Source organism: Elephantulus edwardii, unplaced genomic scaffold (genome assembly GCF_000299155.1).
Source record: "Elephantulus edwardii isolate Elephantulus edwardi_28Jun2011 unplaced genomic scaffold, EleEdw1.0 scaffold00033, whole genome shotgun sequence".
Classification (NCBI taxonomy): domain Eukaryota; kingdom Metazoa; phylum Chordata; class Mammalia; order Macroscelidea; family Macroscelididae; genus Elephantulus; species Elephantulus edwardii.
In genome coordinates, this window is record NW_006399783.1 from 8,891,049 (window position 1) to 8,910,870 (window position 19,822).

At 41.8% G+C, this 19,822-nt stretch overlaps 1 protein-coding gene across 1 annotated transcript in view; it reads left to right on the plus strand.

Annotated features, from left to right (window-relative positions):
- DOCK2 (dedicator of cytokinesis 2) overlaps nucleotides 1-19,822 on the plus strand; it is a 736,392-nt gene that overhangs the window by 705,466 nt on the left and 11,104 nt on the right. Inside the window, exons 43-46 of the mRNA XM_006884420.1 lie at nucleotides 1,092-1,176; nucleotides 1,814-1,900; nucleotides 11,084-11,260; nucleotides 13,132-13,215. Coding sequence (XP_006884482.1) covers nucleotides 1,092-1,176; nucleotides 1,814-1,900; nucleotides 11,084-11,260; nucleotides 13,132-13,215 — 433 coding nt within the window. The remainder of the gene's footprint in view (nucleotides 1-1,091; nucleotides 1,177-1,813; nucleotides 1,901-11,083; nucleotides 11,261-13,131; nucleotides 13,216-19,822) is intronic.

Consider the following 19,822-nt stretch of genomic DNA (forward strand, 5'->3'; position numbering starts at 1 on the left):
GAAGCACGGGTGAGAGAGAATATTAAGATCATGGCTCATGCTGAGCACGTTTTCCTAAAGGGACATCTTGTCAAGGTCCTACACTGACAGTGGATGCCTTCCAACTGTGATCTAAGACATTAGAGGAAGCAATGTGAAGACAGGTGTCAGTCTATTCAATACCAAATTACAGTGTCAAAGGTGAGGCCCAGGGACTGGGGCTCTTTAACCAGACAGCAACCCTCCAAGCAGCAGACTAAGCATGAAAATTGCAACCTGAGTGTCTTAAGAAAAAGCTCCAGAGTGGACCAGGGAGAAACTGGTGCTCCTGCATGAGAACGAGGCCCTTTCCTCCAGGGGTTACCCCTCCCTGAAGTGTCACACCAGTGCCCAGGGTGAGCAACTGGATCTCAGCCCTTCACACTCCACCAGACAGCTGCAAGCTATACACAGTGCCCTGCTTACCTGCTGGGGGAACCTCAGTGCAGATCCAGCCTGGGGGATGGATGTCAGGGGCGGCTGGAAACCTTAATGAAATTCTCTCCAGACATGAGACACCTTAAGTGTACTGTGATGATTCCTGCACTAAGACATAGGAATGGTGCCCCCGGCAGCTCTAAGTGTATCAGTGTTAGAATTCCAGTTTCCTGGGCACCCAAAGGAATGCTCCTTGAAGGCAAGTGGGATGAAATATCATCTCACATACTCTGGATAGGTTGTCAGGAGAGGCTAGTCTTTAGAAAAAGACATCGTGCTGGGAAATGTAAGTGGTCTGTGAAAGAGTGAAGACCCTCAGTAAGATTAATGACACAGTGTCTGCAGCAAGGGGCTTGAGCAAGATAGAGTGTGAGGATGGCACAGGATCACAGGAGAGAGCCAAATCCAACCAGAGACATAGGCTTGTTCATAGAGTCACTATAAGCCAGAGTTGACTTGACAGTACTCAACAATAACAGCAACAAATAGATACTAGATCTTGTGAGGACATAGGTAAGGTAAGTTTACCTTCCAGATAACTTTCCCAAGGAAATACCTGCTTCAAGGATCAGTTTTATGGAGCTCAAAATGCAGACTGGTGTCAGATGCAGGAGCCTCCTCTTCCTGTCTTTCAGTTTTTACAAATCCAACCATGTGCAAAAGTTCCACTACTCCCGGCCTGTGCGCAGGGGAACCGTCGACCCTGAGAATGAATTTGCTGTGAGTATCTAACCCCCGCCATTGAGCAGTCTCCATCATCATCACCCGCCCTGCACCCCCGCCCCGCTGCCTTCACCAACAAAACCACCCTCCACCCACCTTCCAGCCTCTGAAGGAGAGCAACTTAATCCAGGGCTACAGAGAGTGAAGCCTGGCAACCACTGGGGCAGTGGCTCCATCCCCGGCATTACCTGATGGGCTTTCTGTGTCATTATGAGCCTTTTCCCTTCAAGATGTCAAGTGGCTATTATTAGAGATGCGTACAGAGTCCTGGTGGCACATTTAAGTGTTCGGCTTTATTCTTAACATTTTGAGATCGCTGCCCTCAGAGCCTAATGAACCCTGTGGAGCTCTGTCTCAAAAAAATGCAAATGGTGGCAGTCAATATTGTCTAAGACATTCAGACTGTTCATGCATCCAGGTTAAGGCCTCATTGTCCTAAGTTTACTTAAATTCAGGTGGGAGAAGACTGTGTAAGTGTAGTGTGATGGACTGTTTCTTGGTCTCCAAGTATTTTTGCAGATTCTGAGGGGCTAGGAAATTACAGGATAGTGGGCCTTCAGTCAAGCCTGTCTGACGACATTTCATGAATATGTCTGTGGCTTTTCTGTTCTTTCCATCTCGCCCTGCGGCACAGTCAATGTGGATCGAGAGGACCTCCTTCGTGACTGCTTACAAGCTGCCAGGAATCCTGCGCTGGTTCGAGGTGGTCCACATGTCCCAGGTGTGTGCATGCCCCTTGTCTGACCCTCGCCACAAGAGGCCCTGCCAGCCTCTGGAGACTCTGCCTTTTAAAAGGGAAAAGGGCTTTCTGTTCAAAACCACTATGGATACCTTGGAATTCTTGTACAGGAAAGGGCCTGAAGTAACATCCAGCCTCACTGCTTCCAGATATGTATGTGCAAAATTCATTTCACATAAAATTAATCATTTAATAGTGAAGGATTCGGTGGAATTTCATATCTTTGCAATGCTATGTCACCGACACTTCTGCTTATTTCCAAATGATTTCTAGAAATCTTCCATCCTGAAGGGAACTCCTGTACTTATTCTCTTTCTTCTTAGCCAACATCCCCCAGTCGGGGCATTTCATACAAATGGAATCATACAATATGTGATCATTTGTGCATGGTGTTTTGTAGGTTCATTCACATTTTGACATATTATCAGCACTTCATTCCTTTTGTATCTGAATAATATTCTATTGTATCCATTTGTGTGTTGACAGACCCTTGAAGTGTTCTGCCTTTTGGTTATTGTGAACAGTGTTTGTATTTTATAGGAATGTGCTTAAATATGTGTTTCAATTTTGTTTTATTTCATACCTAGGAGTGAAGTTGCTGAATCATAAATTTTAAAAGAATGCTCTTTTTAAAATGATTAGTCACAATTCCCCCCCCCCATGAAATCCTCCATAAAGTTGATGAAAGAAGAACAGCTGATTCTATTTCAAATGAGGGCCAGGAGACTTGGGGTTCCACCCACTCAACTTCCCCACAAGCTTTTCCATTCTCACACGTGTTAGGACAACTTAAAGAACCTGACTATGAGTCCATTTTATCATTAAATGAACTGAAGCTCAAAGTGAGAAATCACACAGAGGTAAAGCTCTGGGTAGAACTCAAATGTTTGGGTTCCTTTGTTCAAGTTGGGTTTCTTTTCCCCGAGACAACTAAAAATTTTGCAGCCCCAAGGACACAGGGAGACAACCAGGTTACTTGTGAAGACCCCTGATAGATTAAATGATGACATGTTCAGAGTTTATTTGTGTATTCACTCAACAAATATTTAATGAGTAATAAAAGCATATGATTTCATGACTATCTAACATGGGTCAAGCACTATTCTGACATCTGAGACTTCACAATAAAGCTTTCATTATAAAGCAGAAACTTGAGCTCATTGCTATGGAGTAAGAACCAACTCATGGCTAAACTTCCGCTGGGTTTCAGAGGATGTAAGTCACATGGGAAGAGACTGCCTGTCTTTCTCCTGAGGAGCTGCTGGTGGATTAGAGCCACGAGAAAAGTCTGTACCTTGGGTTAGTAGTGCAACTCCCTGCAAACTAGGCCACAAAACTCCCTAGCTAAAGTGGGAGGTAGATTAAAAATAAAAATAAGAATATGTCAGATGGTGATTACCATTAGAGAGAAAAAAATAGAAAAACGGATGCGGGAGGTATTTCTATTTTAAATATGACAGTCAGAGACAAGCCTTGGCACTAATCTGATATTTCAAGCAAAGGCTTTAGACGAAGTGAAAGAGTGGTCTTGTGGAGAGAACACCAAGTGCCAAAGCCCCGCCCCGGGACCAGAGCGTGCTAGGACTGGACAGAATGAAGGAGGGGAGTGACGGCAGTCTGCTCTCCACTCCCGCAGTCCCTCCACACGCTCAGGAGGACTTTAGCTTTTCTACTCCCTGAGATGACTCCATGAGCAGAAGATAAGCTTGATCTGACAGGTGTTTTAACACTACTTTGTTGCCAGCACTGAGACCATCCCATTCTACTCAGTCTAGTTCCCAGTGGACTAGGAGCCTGGGGGCCCTCTGAACTCCTCTTTTGCAAGTATGTATGGCCTATTGTTATGTGTCATCAAACCGGAACTGACTCAGCTGACCCTCCAAAGGGTGTTTAGGAGCTGTGAATTGAATGGGTGCAGATTGCCTATTTTTTTTTCCCCTGAAGAGCAGCTGGTGAATTCAAATCACCTGCTGTTGGCAGCACAACTCCTTACTCACTCAGCCACCAGAGCTCCTAAATGTAATCAGTTCTTGTTTGTGTACCACAGAGTCAGAACTGGCCCATCGCTGACCCTCTGGTGGGTTTCCAGAGGCAGTTAATCACAGGGGAGGTGATTGCCCATCCTTCTCCCGCGGGGCAGCTGGTGGCCTCGAACCACATGCCTTTGGGATTGTATTGCGGTTTCTTGCCACTAGACCACCAAAGTATGGATGAGACCATAAAAATATATTAATGAGACACCAACACTCATTAATGGACATATGCTAAACTTTTCATGTACATGATTCCATTTAAAACTTACAACCGCACTGTGGAGGTGCATTGTTATTCTTACTGTTTTACATATGGGGAAACTGAGGCACAGAATGCATTAGTGGATTGTTGGTAAGAGTAGTGGATGATAAAACAGGGAGTGCAGAGAGGAAAATGAATGAATGGAACAATGCAGTGCAACAATGAATGAATGGAAATCCCAAGTTCTCTATAAACTTTCATTAAAATATTAATAATAATAATTACAAAAAATGGTGGAGTTTGATTTCACCCTTCCACATCAGGACCTTTGACTGTGGGCAATCTCTCTCTGTTCTTCAGTGTGTCCCCTGCTCACCCTAACAAGTAGAACCCCAGACAGGAAGAAAGTGTCCATGTCCTTAGCTCATAGAGCACATTGGCACATAATAAGCTTTGGACAAGCGTCCCAGGCAATATGCCAACCAAGCACTTTATAGTCATATTCCATTCATTTCTTACAGCATCCTGAGAGGTGCATTTAATTATTAATCCTTTTTTTTTTTTTAGGGAAATCAGAAATTTCTACCAATCTATAGATTGTACACACTGGTTTTGGCTGTACTCTTTCCTCGGATGGGGTTTTGAGTCACCTATTTCTAACTTAGCCATAGGTCTTAGGAAAATTGCCACAGGAGTGCTCCTTGGAAGGAAGAATGGTGAAGTTTCATCTTTCATACTTTGGACATGTAGCTAGGCAAGGCTATTCCTTGGAAAGGGACACGATGCTTGGAAAGATGGGGGATAAGTAAAGGAGAGGAAGACCCTCGACAAGATGGATTGACACAGTGACTTCAGCAATGGGTTCTAGTGTATCAGAGATCATAAGAATGCTACAGGCTAGGGCAAGGTTCAGGTTGGCTGTTCATTGGGTCGCTATGAGTCATACTTGACTCAACAATATCTAACGGCAACAACTTTTTTCCAGTTAGAGGCTTATCACCTCCTAGTAGACCACATTACACTTTGAAAAGTAGAAGGTCAATGAAAAAAAAAAAAGACCATGACCCTCAGTAATGATACAGTGGGCTCAAGCGTAGCAGTGGTTGTAGGGATAGTATAGGACCCAGAAGTATTTCATTCTGCAATACATAGAGAGTTACTGTGAGTTGAAATCACTGCTACAACACCGAACAACAACAACAGCAACATAGTAGGTAGCAAACAGGTCGCCTAACTCACTTGTGAGTTTAGATTAGTATGTCTCCTTCACCAGATTATAAACTCCAAGGACATAGAGATTTAAAAGCTATTTTATATCCTAACATCAAGTGTCAAGAATAGTCCTAGGCTCATAATAGATGCTGAAAAATATTTGTTGACTAGTCAATCAATAAATATTAAGATTCCTATAATATATCAAAATTATGAGGCTAGGAAATACATTGCACATTTTTTACTTACTTTTTTCCTCCTGATGCCTTCTTATAGAAAAAGATTCAGAAACCCTGTATAAAAGTTGACCTGAGTGAACTTGTCTCTAACAGCCTCTATAAGTTTAGTTACTAAGATTTCAGTATCTCTCCGTCATAAAACTTTAATACTTTGCTAGTTGAGTTTGTTTCTAACATATGATAGTGTGTTGTATGAAGTGGCAACTTTCTTTGTTTGTTTCTTTCCTTAATTGCTGTGTTTAGAGTACTGTTTAGTAGAGACTTACTCTGGAGTGGAATTCAAGTAGATATTCGTCTACTTAGAATTTTCTTCCTTATTGCTGGCCCCAAGATGTGACTTTAAAAGGAGTCTTGATTTAGAAGTCTGAAGACCCAGGTTCATGCTCAGCTTTGTTATAAATTAGCTGTTGATTAAGCCGCTATGTATCCTGAGTCTTCATTTCCAGAATCTTTTAAAATAGAGGTTATCAAAGTATGGAAGGTCATAGCTGATTTCAGTTCCTAGCTCAACCTAGAAGCCATCTAGTTTAAGAATTACAAAGTCAGAAGGATCTTTTGTTAAAAAGCATTTATTCAAATGTTGTAAATAAATCAGAGTAATATTAAAAAAAGAATTACAAAGTCAGAGTTTTGAAAGATAATATAAATACAAAATATAGTCACTTCATGACAATAAGAAAGATTATGGTAAACTGAAATGGAAACCACTCCCCCTCCAAATGACTTAAACTTTGAAAAGCTTGTTGTTGGTGTTATGTGCCGTCGAGTCACTTGCGACTCATAGTGACCCTATGTACAACAGCCCTAAACTCTGCTCTGTCCTGTGCCGATCACACTGCCTCTGGCACACCCATCCCAATTACCCCAGTAACTTAATCAAGCCACCTCATTGAGGGTCTTCCCCTCCTGCGCTGTCCCTCCACCCGCCCAAGCATGATGTCCCTCCAAGGACCTGTCCTTCCTTACAACATGTCCAAAGTATGTCAGACAAAGCCCCAGAATCCTTGCCTCTAAGGAGCAGCCTGGTTTAGCCCTCTCCAGGTTGAATCTGTTTGTTTTCTTGGCAGTCCATGGTACCCTCAATACTCTTCTCCAGCACCACATCTCAAAGGCATTAATTCTCCTTCTATTCTTCCTAGTCATTGCCCAACTCTCTGATGCATAACAAGTGATTGCGAAGACCATGGCCTGTATCAGATGCACCTTAGTCTCCAGAGAGACATCATTGCTTTTCAGTACCCTGGAGAGGTCCCTAACAGCAGACTTTCCCATTGTAATACTTTTTTTTATTTCCTGGCTACTGGTGTCAAGGGTGTTGACCGTGGAGCCAAGCTGACTAAAGTTGTTAACAATCTCAATTTCTTCACCATCCATCCTGATGCTGCCAGTTGGTCCAGTGGTGAGAATCTTTTTCTTCTTGACATTGAGCCTCAGTCCATATTGAAGGCTGCAGTCCTTGAACCTCTGCAGCAAGCATTTCAGGTCCTCCTCAGTTTCAGCAAGCAGGGTTGTGTCATCTGCATAACACAGATTGTTGATAGATCTTCCACCATCCTGACCCCACACTTCTCCTCATTGAGCCCAGCCTCTCAGATAATCTGTTCTGCATACAGGTTGAAAAGGTATGGAGACAGGACACATCCCTGGCACACACCTTTCCCAATTTTCAACCACGCAGTGTTTCCTTGCTCTGTTCTGATGACTGCCTCTTGGTCCAAGTATAGGTTATAGGTTTCTCATTAGCATGATCAAGTATTCCGGGATTCCCATTCTTCTTAGAGTCAGCCACAGTTTGTTATGATCCACACGGTCAAATGCCTTTGCATAATCAATGAAACACAGATAGACATTCTTCTGGTATTCCCTGTTTTCAGCTAAGACACATCTAATATCAGCTACAATATCTCTAGTACCACGACCCCTTCTAAACCCAACCTGGACTTCTGGCCGTTCTCTGCTGGTGGGCTGTTCCAGTTGTTTTTGAATAATCTTCAGTAGAATCTTGCTTGCATGTGAAATCAATGATATTGTTCTGTAGTTCCCACACTTTGTTGGGCCACCCTTCTTTGGAATGGAAACAAATATAGATCTCTTCCAGTCAGTTAGCCAAGTGGTTGTTCTCCAGATTTCTTGGCACGACTTGGTGAGCACATCCAGGGCAGCATCTGTTAGCTGAAATATGTCAATTGGTATACCATCTATTCCTGGGGCCTTATTTTTTGCTATATCCTTCAAAGCAGCTTGAACTTCTTCTTTCATCACCATAAGCTTTTGTTCATATGTTATTTCATGAAATTCTTTGTCTGCCAATTCCTTTTGATACAGCGACTCAGTATATTCTTTCCATCTTCTTTTAATACTTCCTGTATCATTTAATAATGTGCTGAAAGCATCCTTGATTATAGCAACTCGAGGTTTAAATTTGTTCTTCAGTTCCTTGCGCTTAAGAAATGCTGAATGAGTTCGGCCCTTTTAATTTTGTGACTCCAGCTCCTTGCACATTTCATTGTAATATTTTGACTTGTCATCCCGTGCTGCCTTTTGGAATCTTCTGCTCAGCTCTTTAGTATCTTGAATCTTCACTGTGCTTTGGCTTCTCTGCACTCCAATGCAATCTTTAGAGTTTCTCCTGACATCCATTTTGGTCTTTTCTCCCCCCTCTTCTTTCTTTGTAATGACCGTTTGCACTCTTCCTGGAAGATACATTTGACATCCTCCCACAACTCATTAGGTCTTCGCTCATTAGTGTTCAAGGCCTCAAACCTGTTCCTGAGATGGTTAGAAGCTCAGGTGGGATGAACTCAAAATCATATTTTGGTTCCTGTGGATTCAGTTTAATTTCCTCAGCTTCAGCTTGAAAAGCTAGAGTCTATATAAAAAAAGGTTGGAAAGAGATTCAAAGTTCTGGCTAAACGATAGACTTTTTAAGGCCCAGTTTGATTGCAGATGTCCCTTTGCGATTGTTTTCTGGTTCTTGCCCAGTATGATTATATAGGGAAGCAAAGACCCACAGATGGGATTGAACTACAAAACAGTCAGAGGCAGCTTCTGAGCATAATAACACCCATCTAATGCAGCTCATGGGATTCTTTGGAAGGTTTAAGAAGATAATATTGGTGCAATGACTTGGAAAAATTATGAAGTGCCAATAAAATGCAAGGTATTATGGTCATACTATTTTTGTCTGATGCTTTTATTTCCTTTCTCTTCCTTGAGAATTCATTTTCTCCTTACAGAAAATAGGACCAGGATCTTTATATATGTATAAGTATAGAATCTGAGCCTCAGTTTATGAAAAAGATCAGTTCTTTGGAGGCTTGTCTGAGTTCTAAAAATCACTGGCAAGTTTGGTAATAATTTGACCAGTGAGTGTGTCAAGAAAAGCTGACCTCTGAGATCAGAACTCTCCCCAACTTTACTACTAAATCAGAAAGCATGTGTGACATATCCAGTATGGGCTGGCACATAGCAGGTAATCATATAAATGGCACCATTGTTATTATCATAATTATTAGTATTATTCTTATGATCAGATCCTGACTCCTAAACTTTCTACCATAATTCTGTTCTGAGAATTATATATATTTTTTTCCTACAAAAATGCCCTTAGGTAAAGAACTAAAGTTATTTTCATTTCATTCTCTGGTTCTGATAGCTATAATGAGGTTAAGGATTTTAGAATTCAAAAATACCTATAAAAAATGTGGGGGAAATGCCAATCAATAAATCTTTCCAGTTTTTACTTATTTGCCCTCAAACCTACTTGTAATGGATTTGTTGAAACCCATAGAGCAGCGAGGAGGCTAATCTGAGTGGCTTGATAGATTCTCCTTCGAACTTTTTTTAATTGTGATTTTAACCCAAGTTTACAGAGAGTTTGGGGTTTCAATACTTTATTGTTGCACATTTTTCTCTCTTTTCCTTCTTCTCTGCCTCCAGTCCACTTTGCAATGCACCCCTTGTTCCAGATTGTTGTCATACATATATTGACTAATCATATATTCATCTATTGGTTCAGAGATTTATCCCCTCATCTGTTCCAATACTATGTTCATTAACTAGCCACTCTTTTCCATTTTCCCCTCAACCACTCTGTTAGTCCTATTTTATAATAGCAGTGCTATAGTGCTATGCAGTATTTATCCTTTTGTGGCTAAGATATTTCACTCAGCACAGTGTCTTCAGAGTTGAATTCTGTTTTACAAGTTCATTGTTTTTCAGTGCTCTGCACCTTAGCCCATAGAATCCCTCTAGGGTTGGTCTGAACCAATAGATTCTCTTTTCTTAGAACATATCTTCTTATTTCTGACACATGCTAGTATTCATAGCAATATATATTAATAATTCTCTGTAATATGCTTTCTTATCCCTATTTGAGAGTTCTGGTAGCCTACTGATAAGAAGCTGTGCTGCAATTCCAGAAATTTCGCATGATCCAGCTATTTCCCTGCTTGGAATATACCCTGAGAAAATGAGAGCTGAGGCACAAAGGGAGACTTGTACACCAGTGTCCATCGCAGCATTATTCGCCATCGCAATAACATGGAAACAGCCCAAATGTCCAACCACAATTGAATGGATTAAAAAAAAATTATAGTACATTCATTAAAAAAAAAAAGAAAGAAAAAGTTATAGTACATTCGCATGATGAGATATAATGCAACACTTGGGAGCAATGATTTTGTATAACCCTACCTAACTGGGAGGGACTGGAGAGCATTATGCTAAGTGAACTAACTCAATCCCATTAAGGACAAATACTGTATAAAAACATTATTATAGACATGTATGAGGAGCCAAGTAAGGTGGGGGTAGAGGAGCAGAGGGCTGAGGATGGGCATGGGTTGAAGGTCAGGGGGTAATCATAAGTTGCACAAGTTGATGGGAAGAAGGGGTGGGTAAAAGAATGGGATAGGTCTTATATGGGGAAAAATGTATACGAACTTTCTAGGTAAATGAGTATAAAATTTTAACAAAATTTAACAAAAACTGAAATACAAAGACAAGAATATCAAACAAACACCCTAAGACATTTTTGGAAAAAGGGTCACCACGAGTCGGAATAGACACAGTGTCTGGTGGGCTTGTGCCTGGCTGAATGATCACAGCTATTCTGACCTTCTGACCAATAGCTCACACGTAGTAGGTACTCATCCAAATTCTTCTGGGTTGATGTGCAAGTCTGGTTTTGTCAAAGTAAAAGAGAAAAATCTTCCTGTGAGTTTGCCAAGGAAACCCCAGCACTCCCATTTTCCTCCCTAGAGAAGGCACATTCACACTAAGCAGAAAGTCAGCCTGCCTCTCTCTAGACATAGGCAGCCCCCAGAGCTCACTAATTACAAGAAGACCCAGCTACAGCCCCTCAGGGAGCAAAGGACTCATTTGGATTCCAACCCAAAATGAAACTACCACCAATAATTATTAGCTGTTTTTAAGGCAACTTGCTAAGGCATTTTCTTCCTGATCTGGTTTTCAACAGACCACAATTAGTCCTCTGGAGAACGCCATTGAGACCATGTCCACGGCCAATGAGAAGATCCTGATGATGATAAACCAATACCAGAATGACGAGAGCCTCCCCATCAACCCACTCTCCATGCTTCTGAATGGAATCGTGGACCCTGCTGTCATGGGAGGCTTCGCCAAGTATGAGAAGGTGAGGCATTTGCACTCCAAGGCCTGGTGGGAGCCAGAGGGGTGGAGAGAGGGCAAGGAGCATCTGCCTCTGGTGTCACTGGCTTAACTGGCTCTCCTTGCTCCCTAAAGACACAGTTCTGCTTGGTGGGACCTCATTCACCTTCCAAAGTTTTTAAAACCTTAGCTGTGCTCCCATTTCCTGCCCACCCTCATTGTTCATTGTCCTGTCCTGTGCTACAACAGGAAGAAGCAGATGTCCCAAGGTCTCCTTCTCCCATTAGACAGATCCCAGTACCTCCACTGAGGAGTGGTTTTGTTTGATATGATTGTGAGCCAGGGCACATCAATGCACAGTTCATGATGTTGTGTCAGTCCATCTCTTCCATAAAGAATCTGGAAACAATCTTAACAAATGAAATGAAAATCAGAATCTATGAAAATAGAAATGTTAGGAGATCAGTTTTAAGAAAGAAGTTAGAATCTAGATTGATTCCCAGGTCATAAAGCCTTTACAAAAGTTTCCATACATGTGATAGAGATTTCATTTTAGAGCTTACCGGTGTCCACTGCAAAAAAAGGGAAAGACCTTTACTTATATGAGTTACATTATCTATCCAGTGAGTAAAAAATATCAGCTCCATAATAGAGAAGGGTCATAGATTTTCCTGACATTGAAATAGAATAAAAATTCTTCACTTACTTGGCTTTGACCCAGGACGCATACTGTAGGGGATACTGAGGTACAAAATGGATTTTTTCATTCTAATAAATCTAATAGTGAAATTTCCTACTTCCTGTATTATTGAGGTAAAAGCAAGGATATAAAACAATTATGTAATTAAAGTTTTACTCAATGGTTTTCAAATCAATCTTTTCAACTACTGTAGATAATCATATAATCATTATCAATTATCTTTATATAGCCTTGTTGTTGTCATCATGTATGAGTCAGAACCAACTCATAGCTGACTCTCTGGTGGATTTTCAAAGGCTGTAAATGGCATGAGAGTTGATTGCCCACCTTTCTCCAGGGTAGCAGATGGAGTATTTGAACTGCATGTATTTAGGTTGACAGTATAATTCCTAGTTACCACTAGGCCTCCAGAATACCCTTGAAAGGTTAATAAATTAAGTCTTGAACACCCACCAGGTGAAGTTGGTCTTTCCCTGAGCTCTCTGCTCCAAGAACTCTATTCTCACCCCGAATGTGCATCGGACACCCCAGCAGGGCTTGGTGACATGCAGGCTTGCTTGCTCCCTCCCTTAGAGGTTTGGATCCAACTGGTCTGGGGTGAATCCTGAGAATTTACATTTCTAATAAGTTCCCAAGTGACTTTAACAAAGCTTGGGGGTGAAAAGCATGAAGGGGGTTTAGATATGGAGGTTGTGACCATTCCTGGTCAGAGTTGATTGGAATCTCCAGAGGGAGGAAACAGTATCATTCCCTGTAAGTCTCTGACTCTTGCAAAGACATCCAAATCTATGTGACCTCATTCTCGCCAGTCCCAGATCAAATCTTCTCCTGGTGCCAGAAAGGTTGGATCTCAAAACTCTACCTAATGTGCAGAAACCACAAACTGCTGGGCCACCTTGGTTTTTTGTGGGTTGGTTTGTTTGTTTGTTTTTATTTTATATTATTGTGATAATTGGGTAAAGGAGAGAGGAGGAGGGTTTACAGTCAGTGTCCTTAATTTAGAGCTATAACATTGAGCTATTTATTCCCCCAAATTTTTATCACCCAAAACAAACTCTTTGCCCTCTAAACAGTAACTCCTATCCTTCTCTCCCAAAGCACCTGTTAACAGGGAATCTTCTTTGATCTTGAAGCATTTACCTATTCTAGGTCCTTCCTGTAAGTAGGAACATGCAATCATCTTCTGTCTCCCGCAGGCCTTCTTCACGGAAGAGTACGTCAGGGACCACCCTGAGGACCAGGACAAGCTGAGCCGCCTCAAGGACCTGATTGCGTGGCAGGTGCGAGGGAGCTGGACTGGGGTCTGCTAGGGCTCTTCCTCTCCTTTCCGCTGTCAAGTGCCCCCAGCCTCTGATTTACAATGAGAATTCACCATGATCCCTGCCCCTTGCCTTCTCACTCTGTGTCACAGCTGAGCAGGCGCAGTCTGGAAGAAAGATTTGGGAGACTGTAACCCTGGGTGCTACAGGGCCAGGGTCAGCAGTGGCTCAGGTTACTAATAGGGCCTTATTTTTCACTGAATTCAGCAAGTGGCTTTTCACAGTGGGACTAAAACAAACACCAGGCCTCCACACATCCCCACTACCTTCTCCTTCACCACCCCCACCAACCCTGACCCAGCAATGGCCAACCATGCAAGAGAAACCCTTAGGCCCCCACCCTCCCCTTTCTTTCTCCAGCTAACTCATTTTGTTGCAGACAATGCTGAGATGGATATCAGGCTTTTTAAAATAATTGAGGCTTTTGTTTGGTTAGTTTTCAGTCAAAAGGGCTTACATTCTGCCACCAGCTGCTCAGCCCTCTGGATCCAAACCCAAGGACAAGGTGGAAGGTCCCTCCATGCACTGGCCTTCTCCGTGTCCTTTCTCTCCTGTGTCTTTTCCTGCCTCTTCTGTCCCTGCCTTCCTGCCTTCTGACCTTTTTTTCTTCCTTTCTTTGTTTAGCTCTCTTTCTCCTCCTTTAGAAATGCTTTGCTTCTGTACCTCCCCTCCGTATCTCTTATATCTGTCTGCATCTCCTCCTATCTTCCTCCCTGTCTTCCTCCCTCTTTTATCTCTCCTCTCTCCCTTGCTCTCTTCCAAGCTTCCCATTCTAAACAAACTCTGCCAGACTCTTCTCCTAAGTCAGGACTTTCTAAGGACCAGGTTCCACCCCTAGGCCCGCCCCTTCTTCTTACATGGACTGCCTTGGGCACCACCCAGCCCTGCAGAGCACAGAAGGGCCACAGAGGGCAGGAGCTGGGCGGTGGGGGTGCTGCCTGCAGCTGCCGGTCCTCCCTCTCTCCCTTCTCGCCAGTCACCGTGCAAAGAAAAGCAAGCTTTTGTGGAAGTGAGGGTTTTGTTCCTCTGGGGAAATCAGGCAATGAGAAGCACTGGGTGCAGCCTCTTTTCTTAAAATAAGGATTCCTAATTCAGGTCCTTCTCTGCCTCTGCCAATTTATGCAAAGTGCGGCTTTAAAACGGAAGCACTAAGCATTGCACAGACGCCCTTTCCTGAATGCATTTGGTGCGTCTGGGATTTTCTGCCCCTTCTTATCTCTTTGCCACCTGTGAAACCCAAATATCCCTGGAGGTCTTCAGCTTGCCTGTGCCTGCCCTTTGATACCCAGTAATGATATTCTTTCTTATCACCTATCAATCCAGGGAAGCAGGGAGGCCAGGCTTAGACTAGGTTCTTATCCTGGAATATTTCTGGGTTGCTACAGGGAAGACTGACATGCACACAGAGTTGCTTTGGTGTTGATGTCACCCTCAAGCTACACCACTGTCTGGGGCCTCTCTACCTCGTACCCCTTCTTCTTGTTGTGTATTGTAAAGTAGGAACTATACCGCAGCTGACCCTTCAGCAGAGGGTCAGAGACAATAAATGACATGGGAGGAGTCTGCCCATCTTTCTCATGTGGAGCACCTAGTGGATTTGAACCATGTACCTTTGTGTGGGCAGCTGCTTACCACCAAGCCACCAGAACTCCTTTGTCATCTGGAAGTGGCTTCTGATGTTATTCCCACGGTGCTCCAGTGGTACAATGGGGCTCCCACATCAGCTTATTCAAGGCAGAAACTTCTCCGTAAATTCTACCAGCCTTTGAGCTAATGGATAGGAACTACAAAGAAGGGAGACTTTCAAAGCTTATACTTGATGCTTTTGTTTCTCAGGATTATTCGCTAGGTCCCTTCAGAGGGTGCCCCCTAGTGGTTGCGTGCACCTCAGCACTGCCCTCACCCCTCCAGCCCTATAACATGTCAAGGTCTTCCAGAGGCCCAATTAACCTTCCAAAGGTACAGGAACCAGACTCCCACCAAATCCAGGACCTATATACCTGTTGACAGTTGAATTCAAAACATGCAAACCTACTCGTAGCAAAAGCAGCCTTTTTTACAGTATTAAAACAAAGCCTGCTTGCCATTGTGTCAATTCTGACTCAGAGCAACCCTTCATCTGGTTTCTGACACTAAATATTTACAGGAAGAGACTGCCCATCTTTCTTCTGTGGATCAGCTTGTAGATTTGAATTGCACTGACTTTTTGATTAGCAGTGCAACATGTAACACATCATGCTAATAGAGTTTCTTTTTAGTAGTATTTAAAAAAAAGCCCAAAAATCCAAAGTGGGGAAAGGGTACAAGCAGAGGGGTGAGGATGTGGGGGGGGGAGTGTTAATCATAAGGTTGCACAATTCAATGGGTGAGGGGTGAAGGAAATGGGAAGGTGAAAAGCAATGTATTCAAACTTTGTAAATAAATCAGCATAAAATTTAAGGTTTCATAATCACCAAAAATCCCTCACAAAAAACAATCCAAATCCAAGCCTGTTGACATTGAGCCAATTCCCAGAGCAAATTAGCTATTCCTGGTCCATTTCAAAGAAACTTGATGGCACAATGATTAAAGCTAGTGGATCTTAATCTAAAAGTCAGTAGTTCAGAACCACCAAGCTGTTTTGTGGAAGCTTGATAGGACAGTAAGCTTCCTTAAAGGTTACAGCCTTGAAAACTTATGGGGCAGTTCTCCTTTGCCTTACAGGGTCTTTATGAACCAGAATCCATTTAATGACAGTAGGTTTGGGTTGGTTTTATCATTGTTGTTTGTCTTTTTGTTCCTCCCCATTGTACCCTTTTCTACCCCTTCTTATAATCTGTATTTACGGAACCCCTACTGCTATGTCATGGACTGCCATAAAAACCCTTACGTCTTGGAAAAAGTGCCACTAGAGTGCTTCTTGGAGGCAAAGCTAGAGAAGTTTGTCTCCCTTACTTAGGATATGTAGCTAGACAAGCCATTTCCTTGGAAATGAACATGTTCCTTGGAAAGATGGAGGGTCAAGTAGAGGAAGACCCCCAATGAGGTGGATTGACACAGTGACTTCAGCAGTGGGCTCAAATGTGTCAGAGATGATGAAGACGGCACAGGATAGAACAGTCTTCAGAGTGGCTGTTCATAATCAACTCGATGGCACCAAACAACAACAGTGGCTAGGGAGTTGTGCTGTCCCTAGGCAATTCAAATCCACCAGCTACTCTATGGGAGAAAGATGAGTATTTTCCTCCTGTGGAACTTACAGCTTCTAAAAACCCACTGGAGGGCTCAGTTATTAGTCAGTTACGACTTGACAGAAGTCAACTGTTGTTTTACTTGTATTATGAATCAACATGTCCTGTGCCTAGGTGGTATAAACTGTCTTCTATTGTTAACTTTATGGTTGGTAGTTTATAGTCACCCAGAAATACTACAGAGGAAAAGTCATGGTGATTTGCTTCTGTTAAGGTCACAGCCAAGACAGCTGTAACCAGAACTGACTGGATAACAACTAGAAACAATAACTATGTCCCAGGCACAGGTCAGAGCTCCAGTGCTAGACTTAGAAGTCTGCTTTTTGTCCTCTGGGGCTTCATTCTAGATTGGATCTTGGTTTAGCGAAGCCAAATACTCTTTGTATTTTCTCAAAACATGAGATTCCAAGGGGATTGTGCTGTGCTGCTTGCAACCCAACAAATGCCAAAGCTTTCAAAGTACGTTTTGTACTCAAGATTTCACAGATTTGGAGACCAATTTCTTATTTGTTTTTTCTTTTTAAAGTTTTTTTTTTCTGTTTATTGGCATGGATAGATGTTATAGTAGATTCTTTTATTAAGTTTTTTATTGTGGAAGGGTACAAACAAAAAGGTATATGACAAAATTATTTATAGCCCATTGGTCACCAAGCATTCACCTATGTGATGAAGAATTAAAATGTTGCAGAACCCTAGAAGCCCACCTCAGGACTTTTTCTAATCATTACCACCACTTTCCAGTTAGTCACTCTCCTGGTTTTACAATAATAATGTTCTGTTGGTTTTTTTTTAAAGATAGCTTTACCACCAAAACATGCATTCCTAAACACTGTCATTTGCTTATTTATTTGCTTCTATAATAATGTGTAGTGCTAGAGATGAGTATTGAACATGGACTTCAAGAGAGCAAACAGATCTGATCTAGAGAGGATGAAACCAAGTTGCTCCTTAGAGGCAAGGATTTTGAAGCTATTTGGAATGTTGGCTAGAGGGACCAGTCCTTGGAGAAGGATATCATGCTTGGGAAGGTGGAGGGACAGAACAGGAGAGGAAGACCCTGGATGAGATGGATTGACTTAGTGACATGGTTAATGGGAGCAGGTGTGTCAGAGACAATAAGGTTGGCTCAGGATAGAGCAGGATTCAGAGATATTGTACATAGGATCACTAAGAGTTGCAAGAGATTTGATTCCACATAACAAGAACACGGTAAGTAGTCACGTAGCATACGTTTACATATGTCTAGATTTTTTTGCCCAATGTATTTTTGTGACATTCATTCATTTTGTTGTTCCTAGTTATAGTTGATTTATTTTTGTTGATGTGTGTTATTTCATTGTATATCTCTACTAAAGTGTATTTATCTATTCTTCTATTGATGGTGATTTGATTTGATCTTAGCTAGAGGTAATTCCAAATAATTCTGCTCTGAAAATTCTTGTATGTGTCTTTCTGGTGAGCACATGCTTATCTTCTACTAGGTGGATAGCTAAGAATTGCACTGCTGAGTCACAGCATGCATGGCTTTCCTTGTTATTGCTAGGTATCAAGTTCATTTTAATATCACAGAATTAAAAATTGTTCAGCCTTATGCAATTAGTCATTATATTTATAGCCACTATAAATCCATCATAATTTTTTGTTTCTTTGTTTTCCTTGTTGACCCTCTACTTTACCAATCATGCTATATCCTTCTTAAAGGATGTATCCTTCGTGGTAACATGTCCAAAGTACAAGAACAAACAAACAAACAAAAACCAAACAACAACAACAACCCCATAAAATCTCCCCCTTCTTATTAAAAGATTAACACTCAACTACTTGTGGTTGTTGTTAAGGTACCGTTGAGTCATAGACAACTCAGAGCAACCCTATGAACAAAAGACCTGAACACTTGCATAACTTTCATTGTTTCTCCACATTCATAGGGTTTCTGGAGGCAAGCTATTTTGGAAGTGGATGCCACTCCTGATTTCAAGCTTGTTTTAATCAGGGAGCTTCACTAAACACTGTCTGCCATGGGTAACCATTATCACATTGACACATCAGTGCCACAGTGTTCAGCATCACAGCAACCATGAGTTACTTCTGTACAGCAAATGGACAGACCAGTGCTATACCACTTAGAGGAATGTTTGATAAAGCACAATTAAAACCAGGCCTGAAGGCCACAGATTAAAATTACCCACCTTTGGCTTAGTAGTAATCACTTTCTGTCCACTAGGCCAACTGAGCTCTCTCATTGTTGTTGTTGTTAAATGTCATCAAGTTGTAGATGACTCATAGTGACCTTATGAACAAAAGACCTGAACACTTGTATAACTTGTACAACTTGTGGTTCTTATTCCAAAGTTTTCCTTATTTATGTTTGGTCGCCTTATTATTGAGACACACAAACACAGACACATACATATATTCTTATTATTTTTATATGTATTCTGAAATATACACTAACTATGCCATACTTTATTTTTCCATTCTCCTATTGGTGGATATTTAGATTGTTTCTTTTTTTTTTTTAAAAAAAGGTATATATATTCTTTTTCTAAAAGTAAAGATGACTTCAAGTGCTTGCTGCAGAAGATCAGAGAATATAGCCTTCAACATGGATTGAAGAAAATAAAAATTCTTACCACTGGACATATAGGCAACATCATGATAAAGGGAGAAAAATATTAAACTATCAACTACTTCATCTTACTTCCTAGTACCAGCTGTCAGGAGATAAGGAGATGTATTGCATTGTGAAAATCTGCAATCAAGGGACCTCTCAAAATAGTTGCAGTCAGTTTGAGGATTAAAGTTCATCTGATTTAGGCATGGTCTTTTTAGTCACCTGATATTTTTTTGAGAGCTGAAAAATTAGTAAGGGTGACAGAGCTGAATTGATGCCTTTGAACTGTGGTATTGGAGAAGAGTGCTGAATATCCCACAAGCTGCCAAAAGAGCAAACAGATATGTCCTGGAGAAGGTACAACTGGAGCACTCCTTGGAGGCAAAGTTTCATCTCACATACTTTTGGCATGTTGCTAGAAGAGTCTATTCCTTGGAGAGCGGCATCATGCTTGGGAAGGTGAAGGGTCAGCGAAAGAAAGGAAGAACACCAACCAGATTTTGCATACACACACACACACACACACACACACACACACACACCTGGTTTTCAGAGGCAGTCAATCACATTGGAGTTGATAGCCCATCTTTCTACTGCAGAACAACTGGTGTATTCGAATCTATGCCTATGCGTTCACAGCACAATTCCTTACCACTAGGCAACCAGAGCTCATATATATTTATGTGTGTGTATATTTGTGTGTGTGTGTGTGTGTGTGTGTGTG